Source organism: Calliopsis andreniformis, chromosome 6 (assembly GCF_051401765.1).
Source record: "Calliopsis andreniformis isolate RMS-2024a chromosome 6, iyCalAndr_principal, whole genome shotgun sequence".
NCBI classification, from domain to species: Eukaryota; Metazoa; Arthropoda; class Insecta; order Hymenoptera; family Andrenidae; genus Calliopsis; species Calliopsis andreniformis.
The window spans coordinates 8,118,933-8,132,335 of NC_135067.1; the positions used below are offsets into that span (position 1 = coordinate 8,118,933).

Sequence of the window (13,403 nt, forward strand, 5' to 3'; positions counted from 1 at the left end):
ATGACTACTAATACTTTCTTTTTCCTTTTTAAAATATCAGAGTTATAGAAGTATACCGCACTATATCTACAGATACGTTCAACTTTACAGCTTGAATTTTTAACCGCGTGTTACACGAATCCCCCACCTTCGACATGTATGGAGGAAAGTTGCTCTTCCTCGGGGCTCTGTGACTCTCACTGCCATACACCTTCGGGGCGTTATAGAATACTGAACATGATTGTACGCAAGAGATCGAACGCTGTTTATAAACAGTCGAATCGAATCAGTAATACTAGCACCGTTTATTTCAAGTACTATTGCATCACGAGATTCAAGCACAAGGCCAAACAGTTCAACGTTCATATAAATTTTGTTTCATCCCTTTCAAATGCTGTCCTCATTGCAAATTGCAGTACTGCGTTACACAAATGTGCCAGATGTGATGTATTACATTTTATTTCGAAATATGCTGAACCTTCCCTGCATATCTACATCTTCGAGTAGCGTCAAGATGTATAAATTCAAAATTGCAGGACACGTTTGGAAGAACTTTCAACCGTGAGAGTGCAAAAGGGGCGAATGTGTCTGTTAAAAAAAGCGACACGCGCTTATGACTTTCTCGTGGCCCACATAGAAATCATTGCACTCTTCACAGTCTCTCCTGTTCACAGAACTCTATGTACCCCCAGGCCTTTTCATTGCGAAAGTGTTTCACCTTGCACGTACTTTTCTTTTTCTTTCATCAGTCTGTCATCTTTAGTTTTAAGACCACCAGGCTATTTGTTTTGCATAACAATGAATGATGAATTCTCCTGACACAGAAAAACGGAGTAGCGAAGCTACTAGCAATAGGAAGTTCTATACAATGTAAACTCTCACAGAATTGCGAATAATATATTATTTAGTGAATTTCACGATGAATGTACGTGTATAGAGATTTTCAAATCTATTAGTTAAGATTTAACTAATTGAACAAGAAGTTTCAATAGATATGGTTTAATAAATTAATAGCAAAAGATTGAAATCATTTTCAGGATTATTCTTAAGGTAACGAGATTAATTTGTGCCAAAGCTATTAGTTAACAGATAATGAGATTATTCTTATGTGAATCAGATAGCGAAATTTGAATATCTACGAATATCCATTTCAAATTTTTGGAGTTCTACTTTCTATAAACTTTACTCCTATTTGCACATCATTGCCCCACTTTTCCTTGTTTCCAACTACTTCCCATGCCAAATTCAAACATCTCACTTTTATGCCTGAATATGAACTCTATTCGATCACTGCCAAGTTTTAAAAATAACTCCATAAATAAGTTTTGCAAATATCTTTCAGAACTCATGAATAATTGAAAGAGATTTTAAGAAGTATCTTTTGTGAAGATTCTTTCAAACCTAAAATTCTGTATATATCATCAGTGAAGGAACGACATTGGTATTCGACATTATTTAATATATTGTAATGGAGTAATAAGTATTACATTATATTTGTGGGTATAATTTTCAAAGAGATGATTCTGGACATCAAATTAAAATAAAAATCAAAAATGAAATTATTTTTAAGGATTCGTTTCTGAGTAATTGATTGTTAAACCTATATCAAAATGCGCGTGAAATATGTCTGACTTGACATATTTGACTTAGTTATTCTACTGACATTGCTTCGTCTGACCTGACCACTATACACCGGCAGTAGAATAAGTACCAAATCAGACACATTTCATGAGAACTTCAAACGGTTTTAGAACAATTAATAACTCTGAAACAAAGTGTCTTTTAATCTCTTATCGCTGATTTTCATTCTATTTTAGCATCTAGAATCATTTTTTTAAATTTCTCACGCTTATCGAATATCCTCTACTATATAAAATACCATTTCAATAGAAGCTGTAGCTTTCGAGTATTTTTGATAGGCAGAATATAATTTCTAGCGTAATAAGGTTTTAGCTACCACTGTTATTTAATATAATATCAAATTTAGTTGGAGAAAATTACATAATTTAATTAACACGTTGACTGCCTTGTTACTCATATGTGGGTGACAATTTTTAGATAATTGTAAATAACAATCAGCTTCACAATCATGAATAATAGTAATAGAACAAGTTTCAGCGTCAGGTAATAAAAGTAGTACAGATTAAAATTAATATGAGAAAGAATAAATACCAATTTTTGTTTAAGTTGGGATCACTGATTAAGGCATTTTAATATTATCAAATTTGCTATTAGAGACGTCTAATTAATATAAATGTCAAATTGACATCCCAACACATAAATCAGATAAATAAAAAGAACTACAAGCACGACTTACCTGACTTTGACCAACTCGATATGAAGCTAGATCAACGTCAACAGTGAGCAGCATATCCTCCACTGCACGGCGTTCATCGGCTACAGGACTACCTGGTCGCGCGTTAACATCATTTGACAATAAAGCAAATCGTCTTCTGAATTCACTCAAGGCCATGTGTTTAGGGAATCCAACTTTGTGTAACCGGACTGCATCAATTATTTGGCTTCCACGAATCTGGACAGAGACAACCATTTATTAGTATAATACGATGGAAGCTTAAAGCTTAGTATCTTACAAAATAATAATAGACTATTATAATAATTATAGGTATAGTTAACATAACAGATATCTCTTTAAGCTATGCATTCCTACAAATTCAAAGATCTTTTAGAGAGAAAACGTGCCAACATTTTACGATTTGCTACATTGTGATCTTAATCTTGGCAAATTTAAAAATATTCAATGTATCACTATATAATATTTTAAGATTTTGCATACACTTGTAAATTGGCACGTTCTTAGAATTTAATACTGTTTTATGCAGCACTTGAATGTGTTCCAAGTATATTGTTAAATCTATATCTAATGCACAAACTATGATTCATTCAACTGTGTGAACGTATTTTTCTTTAAATGAATTTTAACGTGATATCAACTGTGGGTTATTAGCGACGACTGTTATAGATAGGAATAATGCAACTATTAAAACTTAGCAGGGAGAAAAGAATATTTTAGAAACGAAAAATTATAGATATATATTTATTACAAGTAAGATTGCTGTCTAAAATTTATCGTAATATTTATAATAAATAATAATGTATTCTTACCTGTGATCGTAAAAGAGGTACATTGATGAGATTGTCTTCACTTTGATTTGATTTTGCAGATAATAAACTCTTATTGTCAGTACAACCAGAGTTATGTTGCGGTAGTACGCAATGGATAAACTTCACGCGTGTTCTTCTTAAAGTTTCAACGAGTCCATCCTGAAAATGAAAGTTTACATTTTTCTTTTACTCTGTATAAATATCTTACACTTAATTAAATTAGTAACCACGTTCTACCTTTTCTATCGACAAACCAATAATGAGTATAAATAATAAAAACAGAAAATAATGCCAAAAGAGCGTGGAAGTAGCTTCAATGAACATTTTCCACTCTGCATGTATCTCGTAAATATGTTATGATATTCGTAAGCTTACGTCAGCTATTTCACTGCATAGAAGATAACGTAATAAGTAATATGATAAATGACTTTATCTTTAATACACATTCATAGAAGGTAGAATATATCATTCATAATACAACCGAAGAGTAAGTTTCTTCATGCAAAAATAAATTTAAAAAGTGGTGAATATTTTTTGACGAAATTCTGCTTCGAATAAAGTTAAGTGAACATCGATCGAACAGAAAATATGAAAGAAGTAGGGAACACAATTTCGTGTGTAAATTTATGCATGTGGAACGATGGAGATTTTTAAGTTTTCACAGGATCTAGATTGTGTAATTACCCGTGGGAGCTAAGATTTCCCCCTCTTTATCGTACAAATGTTAGTAGTGTCTGCGGCCCACACAACTATAATACGTATAAAGACAAAGCTTTATAAAATGTTTTAATTGTGAAATTAAATAATTTTTGTTCAAATTAAATATCTATTTGCTATTTATACATTCGTTAAATATACTCAATAATTTACTATCCAAAATTCGCTGAATTATAAATCAAACCAGACAAAGAAAATGGAATATCTTCAATTTTATATCCAAATTAGATTGTATGTACAAATTATGTTAGAGTATTACTAATACTTAGTACTAAGAACATTATTATATAAGTATACTTACAACAGTGAATTTTACTTGCAAGCAAATATTTTTTCTCTTCACAGCAGTAAACGTCCGACGTATACTCGAAGCTCTTCTCAGAGACTGCGAACCTTCTAATCCGGGAACTGAACTGCATAGAGTTCCAGAAACTCCAGCTCCTCGAGCACTTACGAACAACATGCTTACATCTTCCCTGAATTAAAATAAAATGGAAAATTTCTATAGAAAATTTAAAAAAATATTTATAAATTATTTAGCTATGGATAATCTAGAAATACCTTGAACTTTCTTGTAGAAGTGTAATTGCATTTTTAGTAACAAGATTTTCCCGTGCAGCTTTAAGCCAACCAGTCGCTGTGTAAAGTACAGGATTAGTACCCAGCAAGTGTTGTAAAATGAATTGATTGTTGCCAGGTGCCTTTCTGAGAAGCATTTGATGGTCTATTAGAAAAGAAAAGAAGTAATAAATATATAAGTACATATTTTGTTTGTAGGTTGAAATTTAATTTTTAAATTCTCGAAACTCGAATTCGAAACGTAAGATTTCGAAATTTGAAACTCCCGAAACTATTTAATTTTGAACTGAAGTCCCAACAAAATTTATGCATAAGTCTTGATTATCTATAGTTAAACAAAAGACAATCAAAAAGTATCAATATACAAACATACGTAATCCTTATTCAATAATACTAACATTAGAACTCTTTCTCGATCTAACCTATTTCTTTTTTAATAACTATGGACCCATGTCCATTGAAAAATCAGAAAATATCATTGATGGTTACGTGATGAGGTATTTTTTAAATCATTTCTTCAAATTAGAACACTTTTTTCTTACCTAGATTTCGAGAGTTTCAAATTTTGAAAAATTGCAAAGTTTTGAATTCTCGAAACTCGAAATTTTTTGAATTTTGCGAGGTTTCAAGAAATCCATCCCTAATTCTATTTCAAAATAATTCATCGAAACTAGTACCATAAATATTTCAATACCTCGATCTCCATAATAAGAAAACAGTCGATCCAAGAATGTTTCATCGCTACCCCCAGAGCACACTGTTTCTTCATCCAACAACCACAGAAGTCCCTTTTTCTCCATTTGCCTACTTCCACTCAGGTCATTTTGACTAGTTCGAAGCATCGTCGCACCTTGTGAACTTCCACGATCTAATAGTGAAATTAAAGCTTGAGGGGAGCCAATACCATCTTCGTCACAATCATCTTCGAAATCTACATCAATTCCTTCTTGGACGTACCTGAATTACAGACATACTAGTTACACGAATTGAATAATTTAACAATGGCATAATTGCTGTACTTCATTCAGTGAAAATGAACACCTGTCCTTTGGTGCTACCAGTGACGTATGGTGAAAAAGCAGTTGTAGGCGTTCTTGTAGGTAATTATGACAAAGATCTTCAAAACAAGCTCCTGTTTGCCGCCCACATGAAGCTGGATTTTGAAAACCTGGCGAATCGCATAATAGTAAAGATGACACCGTGTGTACAGACGATGATATGGACCTGCCAATGCACAACAATATTATTCCAATTTATTATTTCTTTTTTATTATAATATAAGTAAGGATGATTCTCTTGGGGATTCAAAGACAGTATTGTCACAAAAACATCGCAGCGAAAACAGTGTTTTTATATAGTCATTGGTAACCAAACTCTGTCCTGACAGGAGTCATATATCGCCTATCACAAATACTTGAGAGCCACATCCTCTATTGGAACAATAGTTTATACATATGAGTATTAATTATTATACATTTCATAAAATTGAAGGGTCACTAACTACTTTTGAGTCGAAAAATTGTTAATTTTTGAACTGCTATAACTTTCTGAAAAAAATTGAATGGCCTATATTTCATTCCTAGATCGAACTTTTTCAGAGACACTTTTGTACTGGGATGCGCGGCGAAAAGGTGAAAATGGTTTTTTTCGCCTAAAAATTTTCTTAGGAGAATCTACGGAGGAGTCACGGTTTGTCCATCGTTTATATATACGATCTGTCGATTTTTAATTTAAGAAAGACACAACAACATTGTGGGCGTCTTAGATCACAACAGAGTCCCGCTACAATGTTCTTATGGCGTGTCCTTTGAGTTCCCAAGCGACATTTATACCCTGTCTAAATGTACCTGTTAATAAGGGCAGCAACACAATGAAATACTTCCGAATAAAGACCAATCAGGAGACCTTCAAGAGCATCAAAACCCATTATATCCTTGCTCTGGTCCGTTGGACTTGGTGTTCGGAGTGCAGGTCTCGGAGTATTTGGTGTACCAGCACTACCTCCGTTAGATGAAAATACTATCCTACTCAATTCCTCAACGCTAGTGCCTAATAGCGTGGCAGCTTTCTCTGCACACTCGACTCTAGCAAATTGCCATCGACTTTGAGAGCTTGTACCAATTTTCACAGCACCAGCACAGCTCAAATGGTATATTCCAGCAAGTACTAGCCAAATAACTTTCACGTCAGCTTCGGAAATACCAAGTACTTTAAAAGCTGCGACGATTCGATTAAATTCCACCATAGCACGTTGCTTGTCTTCATGCTTTTGCAAGGGTGTGATAAATGGATTATTCTCCGCGACTAAGTTAGTTAAATGCAATTCCTTTCTCAGAGCACCCTCAGCACCAGCAAGCAAACGATAAGTAGCGTGGAAAGTTGGATCTCCGTTTGCGCGCTTACCTATCCTCGACTTTTCTAGTAGTAATACCTTGAAAACAAGAAAATAAAATTGTCAAAATAATAACTAGAATGACAGAAAAGTTACTGTGGATAATAGAATGTTCAGATAATACAGAGTTCGGGTAATGGACGTTCTGATAATCGAGGTTCTACTATGAGTGTTCTAATAATTAAAGTTTTACTATACATAATTTAACCATTACCTGTAATGAAGCTGATGCTATTTGCCCCGACTGATCGAAGTCTAAGCTAAAGAGTTGTGTAAAGCGTGTTGCATTGGAATTCATGTGTGTCCTACTGTTTCCGAAAGCTTCTAGGACAGTAAAGAGGGCGTTGAGCTTCTCGATGGTCAGAATCTTTGAAAACATAAATTACTTAGTATTACTCATTCTCCTCTTCAAGACTATAAACGTACATGCTACGGTTTTCGATTATGTAAGACCATATTATACTTTTACTCACCTTATTAACTGTGCCTGCAGCCAGTATAAGGTAATGTAAAGCATGCTTGAAGTTTGTAGTTTTTCCTGATCCGCTACGACCTAGAAAAACCAAGGAATGGTCTCTCCGAGTTGCCAGCATTCCTCTGTAGGCTGCTTGTGCCATCGCATAAATATGCGGTGGCATATCTTCGCTTTTACATCCTCTGAACATTTGTGCCACCTTCATGGAACAAAATGGAAAGATTTTATCTACAAAGAATCACATGCAGAAAACTTTTAGATGAGTATCATATACATAAAAGATAGCTTAGAAGGGAAACGTTCGAGTACTGAATCACATTACACAATTGAATCATATTTTACAAAACAGTGTTTAATTACGAATTGTATATCACTGATGAATCACAGGTTATTTAGTTACGCCCACTTCACATTCATAACATTGTAAAATAATTCACTGCGAGTAATTAATTTAGAAGAATCACTTGCCTTCTCTGAATAAATGGCTAATGGCGCCACAGGATTGATAATGATCATACTATCTCCTGCGTAAGTATGTATTAAATTACTAGCATAACGTTGCCTCAGTGTATGAAGAACAGAAGACTCGTTAAGGAACCGTAGTTGCGAAAAATCTTCAGCCTTGTCAAACTGTGGAGGATTTGCCTGTAAATGATAATGGAATAAGAGTATATTATATAGTATAATATATGTATACTTTTTCTTTTTATATATAAATTTTTATAATACACTTTTCTCAAATAAAGTGGTACCTTTTCTACGTCCTCTTCGTCGACGAGCAGCTCCTCTCCAGATGTTGCTAAACGAATTCTTAATTTTCCAGTATCTGGATCTGCTGGTCCACATTTTGTTGCAAGAGTAAAACCACCTCTGTGTAACAACCAGACTTTTTCAGAACTCAACCAGGCTTGTTCTCGTGCCAAATGTTCTTCTGATCGTGCCTAATAATTAATGAAAAAACTGTGATAAAATCTAATTATTCTAATGTTTATTGCATGAAAGATACTACTGTACAGTTTTTCTATAGTGTAGAAGACATTATGGATAAACATATTAGTTAGAGAAACGCATAAAACGCATTAAGGAGATTGTATTTCTTACGAGTCCAACCCTTGAAGTATGATGAACCCATATATGCGTTCAGACAAAGTCACTACCATGACTTATGGACTCATACGCATGTACTAAATATTATTAGCTTGTACTTCTGGTTCTCAAACTAAGAAGTACACTTTTTCAGTAAGCTAGATATCGGGGATGGGTTCGAACCTAATTTTTGAAATTTGTAATTTTGAAACTTTGTAAGATTTCGAAAATCTTTAAACATTCGAAACTCGAAACTGTAGAAGATATTTTATTTTAGGAACTAAAATTTCAACAAATAGTAATAAACAAAAGAAACAGTATACAAAAATATTCAAACGAGATTCTTATTCAAGAACATTAACATTCAAACTCTTTCTGGACCTCATCTATTTCTTTTTTTATCAGTTATAATGTCAGATATACTGAAAAAATGTTCAAAGTGATAAGATATTTTTTTAATAATTTTTTTAAATTTGGATATTTTTTGCCTGAGTTTCGAGAATTTCAAATCACACAAAAGGTGTACGATTTAGAATTCTTGAAACTTTCTTTTGTTAGATTTCGTGGTGTACACAAAGTACTGCAGAAAAGTGTCGGTAAGGACGGAATTTTTAAGTTATAAATCTATTTCTTCTACTAACATAAGACAATTATATTCTAAAGACAAACAACTTGTTCAACAACTCCTATAATCCAATTTGCAACAAAATTAAAATTAAGAGCAACTAACTGTACAGCTTAGAAGCTGCATTAGATTGTATACAGGTTGAGAAGCAAAGGATTTGTACAAGGCGTTTAAAAGAGGTTTATCAAGGAGAACTTTGAGAACCAGTGGTTTATGCACTCAAGACAAAGAAAACAGGACAAAACACTTACCATATTTTCATGAAACCGCAAACTACCGGACCGACGAAGCGTGCCGCCGCGAATATTCGCAGCTGCAAGCTCAACTTGTTGTCCGTCGCTACCTCCGCGTCTTGATAATTCTGAAAGTTCCGCAACTGGTTGTACCTGCAATGGTACAGATATTTACGATAAAAGTACAAATAATAGTACTATACATCAGGATAAATTTAAGAACATAAAAATATCGAAGTTCGAATTATTATTTCATTCAATTCTGTTTTATGTAGCATTACTCTTGTAGCTAATTAATATTTAATTAAAATCAGAATAAAGGTTGATTATTTCAAGTATAAAAAAATAAATGTGAATAAATAAAGTTGAAAATATATAGACTCATTAACTGACTATTAAATGCACTCGTTCTTGATCAATTAATGAGGAAGTTTAATTGTTTTACGTTCAACAGAATTCTCCAAATATTTCGTCGCATGAAGTGCATAAAAAGTTAATATCTATAATCCTCCTGCAGATACATTTAAAACATTTAACGAAATTACTTTTCAGTTTAAGAATGTGGAAACAAAATGTATCGAGCTAATGCCCCTAATTTTCAAAAATCAATAAACTCAACTGAGGTAGAAGTACAGAAAATTTGTGTTTTACTTATTTGATTTCGATACATTAATATAATAATAATACTGAATATACGTATAAATCTTATTGCATGACAAACGATTTAAGTCACATTTTTAGAAAAAGTTAAATTCATGTCATAATTAAAATCTACAAAATATCATTTGTATTTCCAGCAAAAATGAGATTCAACTAAAGGAACTTTATTTTTAAAAAACAAGCGTTAATAAATCAGAAATCTATAATACAAAATTAAAATTTAAATCTTCGAACATAAATATGTATCATGAAAATGAAATTATACGTCTTATAATTCTTTACTTTACAATTATACAAGTATAAGTGGTAACGAAAAGAGCAATAACACGAGTGGTAATGTAGAATAAAACTGGTACCCCACCCATTTGACCTCAAGAGTGGAGATAATCAAGAAAGTATAAACAAGGGACCACGGAACGAAAGGGGAAGATTAAAACAAGACGAGCAAAGGCATACAAGTACATATGTAGTTACAGTTTGGACAGTGCCTCTGAAAGTTACAGTCGAACGCTTGTACTGAGACATATTCCGCCGTGTTAGTCAAAGCAACTTTAATCATCTTCTCAGCCAGTCTCTGAAGCAATTTCGACTAACTCTTTGACATTCATGTTTAAAACAAACATAGTATTTCTTTTTGCATCATACTGCCTTCTGGTAGACTCTAAATAGAATATCCCACTGATACTCAAATCTGACTGTCTGTGTATAAATGCCTGGATCTACTTGACTAATTACTATTATACTGACTGATTGTAAAAAAAAGTACACTAGGTACTTTCTGTTAGATGATATGTAGATATTTTTTATGAGCAACTACTTAACGCGTTTATAGTTCTATGACTCGTATAAGGGTCAGGGCAATTTTAACGATAATTTCTGACGATATTTTTAATCAAAACTTTTTAAATTTTCCACAATTTTTATCAGTGATGACACATTTTCTTCACTATTTTTCGGTTGATATTTTTAATAACTTCGTGAAACTTGTATTCAAGTGAAATATATAGAGTGATACTTATAGCACTGTGTAAGTATAAGGGTGATTCATCAACACTTACCACTCGAATTACTTGAAAACTATTTTTTATACGGAAAAATATTTTTAACAAAAGTTGTGGAGTATGAAGAGAGGCATGCAATGACATAATTAGTTTTTTACTATTTTGCTTCTTTATTCAGGTATGAAGTTTACCTAGAATTTTTTAATTGTAATGTATAAAACTTGACTCTACAACTGAAAAGAATATTAAACGCTGAGTAAAAAACTATTAAGATATATGGGTCCAGAAACTAATAATCGAGATACTATTCTTCAAGGAACGATAATAAATTTTCGTGAATGTAAAACCCATACAAAGGTTTCCAAATAATTTGGGTGGCTGATCTTGGTGAATCACCCTGCATAATAATATACAACACAAAAATAAATTGAGTCAGTGAGTTGAAGAACAGTACAAGTACAAAATTAGCCATTTTCAAATGATTTCAAAACTATATCTGGACCCCAGAGTCAAAGTCCATTAAATCACACGGAGAACAAGTGGATTTAATATACTCTGACTCAGATTCAGATATGCAAAATGCACAGAACCACACGTTTGGATCAAATATCTCAAAATGAAGTTATTAGACTTGTTTTCCAAATCACTGATTTAACTACTAAGTCATTCCATAAATACTGTTGTTTCCAGTTTTACATTTTAATTAAGAAAATTAAACATCCTAGGAACAGCCCAAGAAACCATCTGATAAATAGGAAATGAATGTAATATTCAGCAGAGCTGTAATTAAAAATAACAGTAAACATTAATTGCTTTAGGAACAAAATGATTCTCAGAAGCATTATTTATAGGATGGCCACGTAATACAAACAAATGATACTATTTTTAAACGTACCTTTACTGTGACACAGTTAGCAGATCCTTTAATGAGGTCGATAATTTCTTCACGCGACTTATCATCGACGTTAATTCCATTAACTTCGATTAGTCTGTCGCCAGGCAACAACCCAGTGTCATTAGAATGTTGTACCAGCGAACCAGGCTCCGCGAAGATCACCTGTCTCATCTGCGTCACACCATTTACGGTTCGTTCAACGATCACAGCTCGACGTAACGAGAATCCGAAGTCATTTCGCGGAGGTGGTTGCCTATGGATCGTTAGTTCCCGAGGTTCAGGCAATTCCAGCGGGACGATTTCGGGAAGCTGCAGCTCGAGGCCTTGTTCCTCGAAGGACGCTGAGGATCGCCACCTCGAGAAACCTTGGGACTCCCCTACTGGCGACAGGCTGAACGGTGGTGTGGCAAAACTTGAATTCGTTGTATCTGTTAAGGAGTCTGCTGACGGACTTGCACTGGTTATCACCTGGAACGAGAACCAGCAATGTTGAATTTTGTTTCGAGAGAAAAATGACTAATCATATCGGAATAATCATTTGCTACTGCAATAACATAATTCAAAAGTTTTCTCTTTTTAAGCTTTTAGTACAGAAAGAACAGTTTTGGCATTAAATAGTGATGCTATGTCATTTTCTAAAAATTATGATCGTTTAATTATATTATTATTGTAGCAAATGGGTGATATTTTTTAATGTTCAGAATAAATCTTTATAAGGTATTTGTACTTGAATTGAAGTTTTAAGAGTGAACTTCCCATTTTGAGGTATTACTGGATTATGGGAACATTATATGAAATATGAGTATCCTCTAATTAAGAAGAATTTGCTTCAAGAATGGAACAAGATATGGATCACGACCAAAAGAAGCAAAATCCACAACAGAATATAAAACTTCTTAAAGTTAACGTTTACTCTTAACTGAACTTCAGTTTAACTTAACTGAAGAGATACAATATAAGAAGAAAAATAAAAACGTTCTAATTTTTAATTTTCGCCTCACTTTGCTACGTAGAATCATCCCTTGCAATTTCCTCGCGATTAGTGCAATGCAAAGCATCCTATATATATACTGCAATGTACAAAAATGAAGTAGTGCAAGTGAAATGTGATCACGTATTCTTGCATCCACGCCAAGAAATTCCTCACCACACAATGTATGTACATAACAACTGGTAGACGACGAAGCCCACGAGTTTCCAACAACGGCAAAAATTTCAGAACGAGATCTCTACGTGGATGACGTGATCAACAGTGCACAAACCCGGGAAGAAGCCATACAATTACGAGATGAGATTATACAACTACTTTAACGTAGTAGAATACATACGTACGCACATTCAATAATGGGACATCCAACATTGTATCATTATTGAACGAATTACTAACAAGTAGAACATCAGACACTGCGATCTGCCTAAGACGACGCATACAATACTTTAAGTATATTTTGGAGTTTATACTGTGATTTCGTAATATATTTAATGCAACTTATTTGTAGACATCAGAAGATTAACAAATTCGGATGAAATATTAATTCCAAGTTAAAATTAGTATAAATATTGGCGTGTTTTGAGTTATTTTCATGGTGGAAAAAAAACAAAAATCTCATGTTATCAATTTTATATAGATTTGAC

The 13,403-nt window shown here is 33.3% G+C and overlaps 1 protein-coding gene across 2 annotated transcripts in view; it reads right to left on the reverse strand.

Annotated features, from left to right (window-relative positions):
* The window catches only part of LOC143180226 (unconventional myosin-XVIIIa), a 47,509-nt gene that overhangs the window by 23,576 nt on the left and 10,530 nt on the right, over window positions 1-13,403 (reverse strand). The window contains exons 3-15 of one of the 2 annotated variants that reach the window (XM_076379799.1): window positions 11,769-12,236; window positions 9,231-9,365; window positions 8,021-8,209; window positions 7,737-7,913; window positions 7,267-7,467; window positions 7,008-7,160; window positions 6,249-6,832; window positions 5,443-5,625; window positions 5,096-5,358; window positions 4,384-4,546; window positions 4,124-4,298; window positions 3,106-3,264; window positions 2,297-2,512 (exon numbers count right to left, since the gene is read on the reverse strand). In XM_076379799.1, the coding sequence (XP_076235914.1) occupies window positions 2,297-2,512; window positions 3,106-3,264; window positions 4,124-4,298; window positions 4,384-4,546; window positions 5,096-5,358; window positions 5,443-5,625; window positions 6,249-6,832; window positions 7,008-7,160; window positions 7,267-7,467; window positions 7,737-7,913; window positions 8,021-8,209; window positions 9,231-9,365; window positions 11,769-12,236 (3,066 nt within the window). Of the gene's footprint in view, window positions 1-127; window positions 190-2,296; window positions 2,513-3,105; window positions 3,265-4,123; window positions 4,299-4,383; window positions 4,547-5,095; window positions 5,359-5,442; window positions 5,626-6,248; window positions 6,833-7,007; window positions 7,161-7,266; window positions 7,468-7,736; window positions 7,914-8,020; window positions 8,210-9,230; window positions 9,366-11,768; window positions 12,237-13,403 lie in introns of those variants that run through there. The other variant, XM_076379802.1, reaches the window with a different exon arrangement.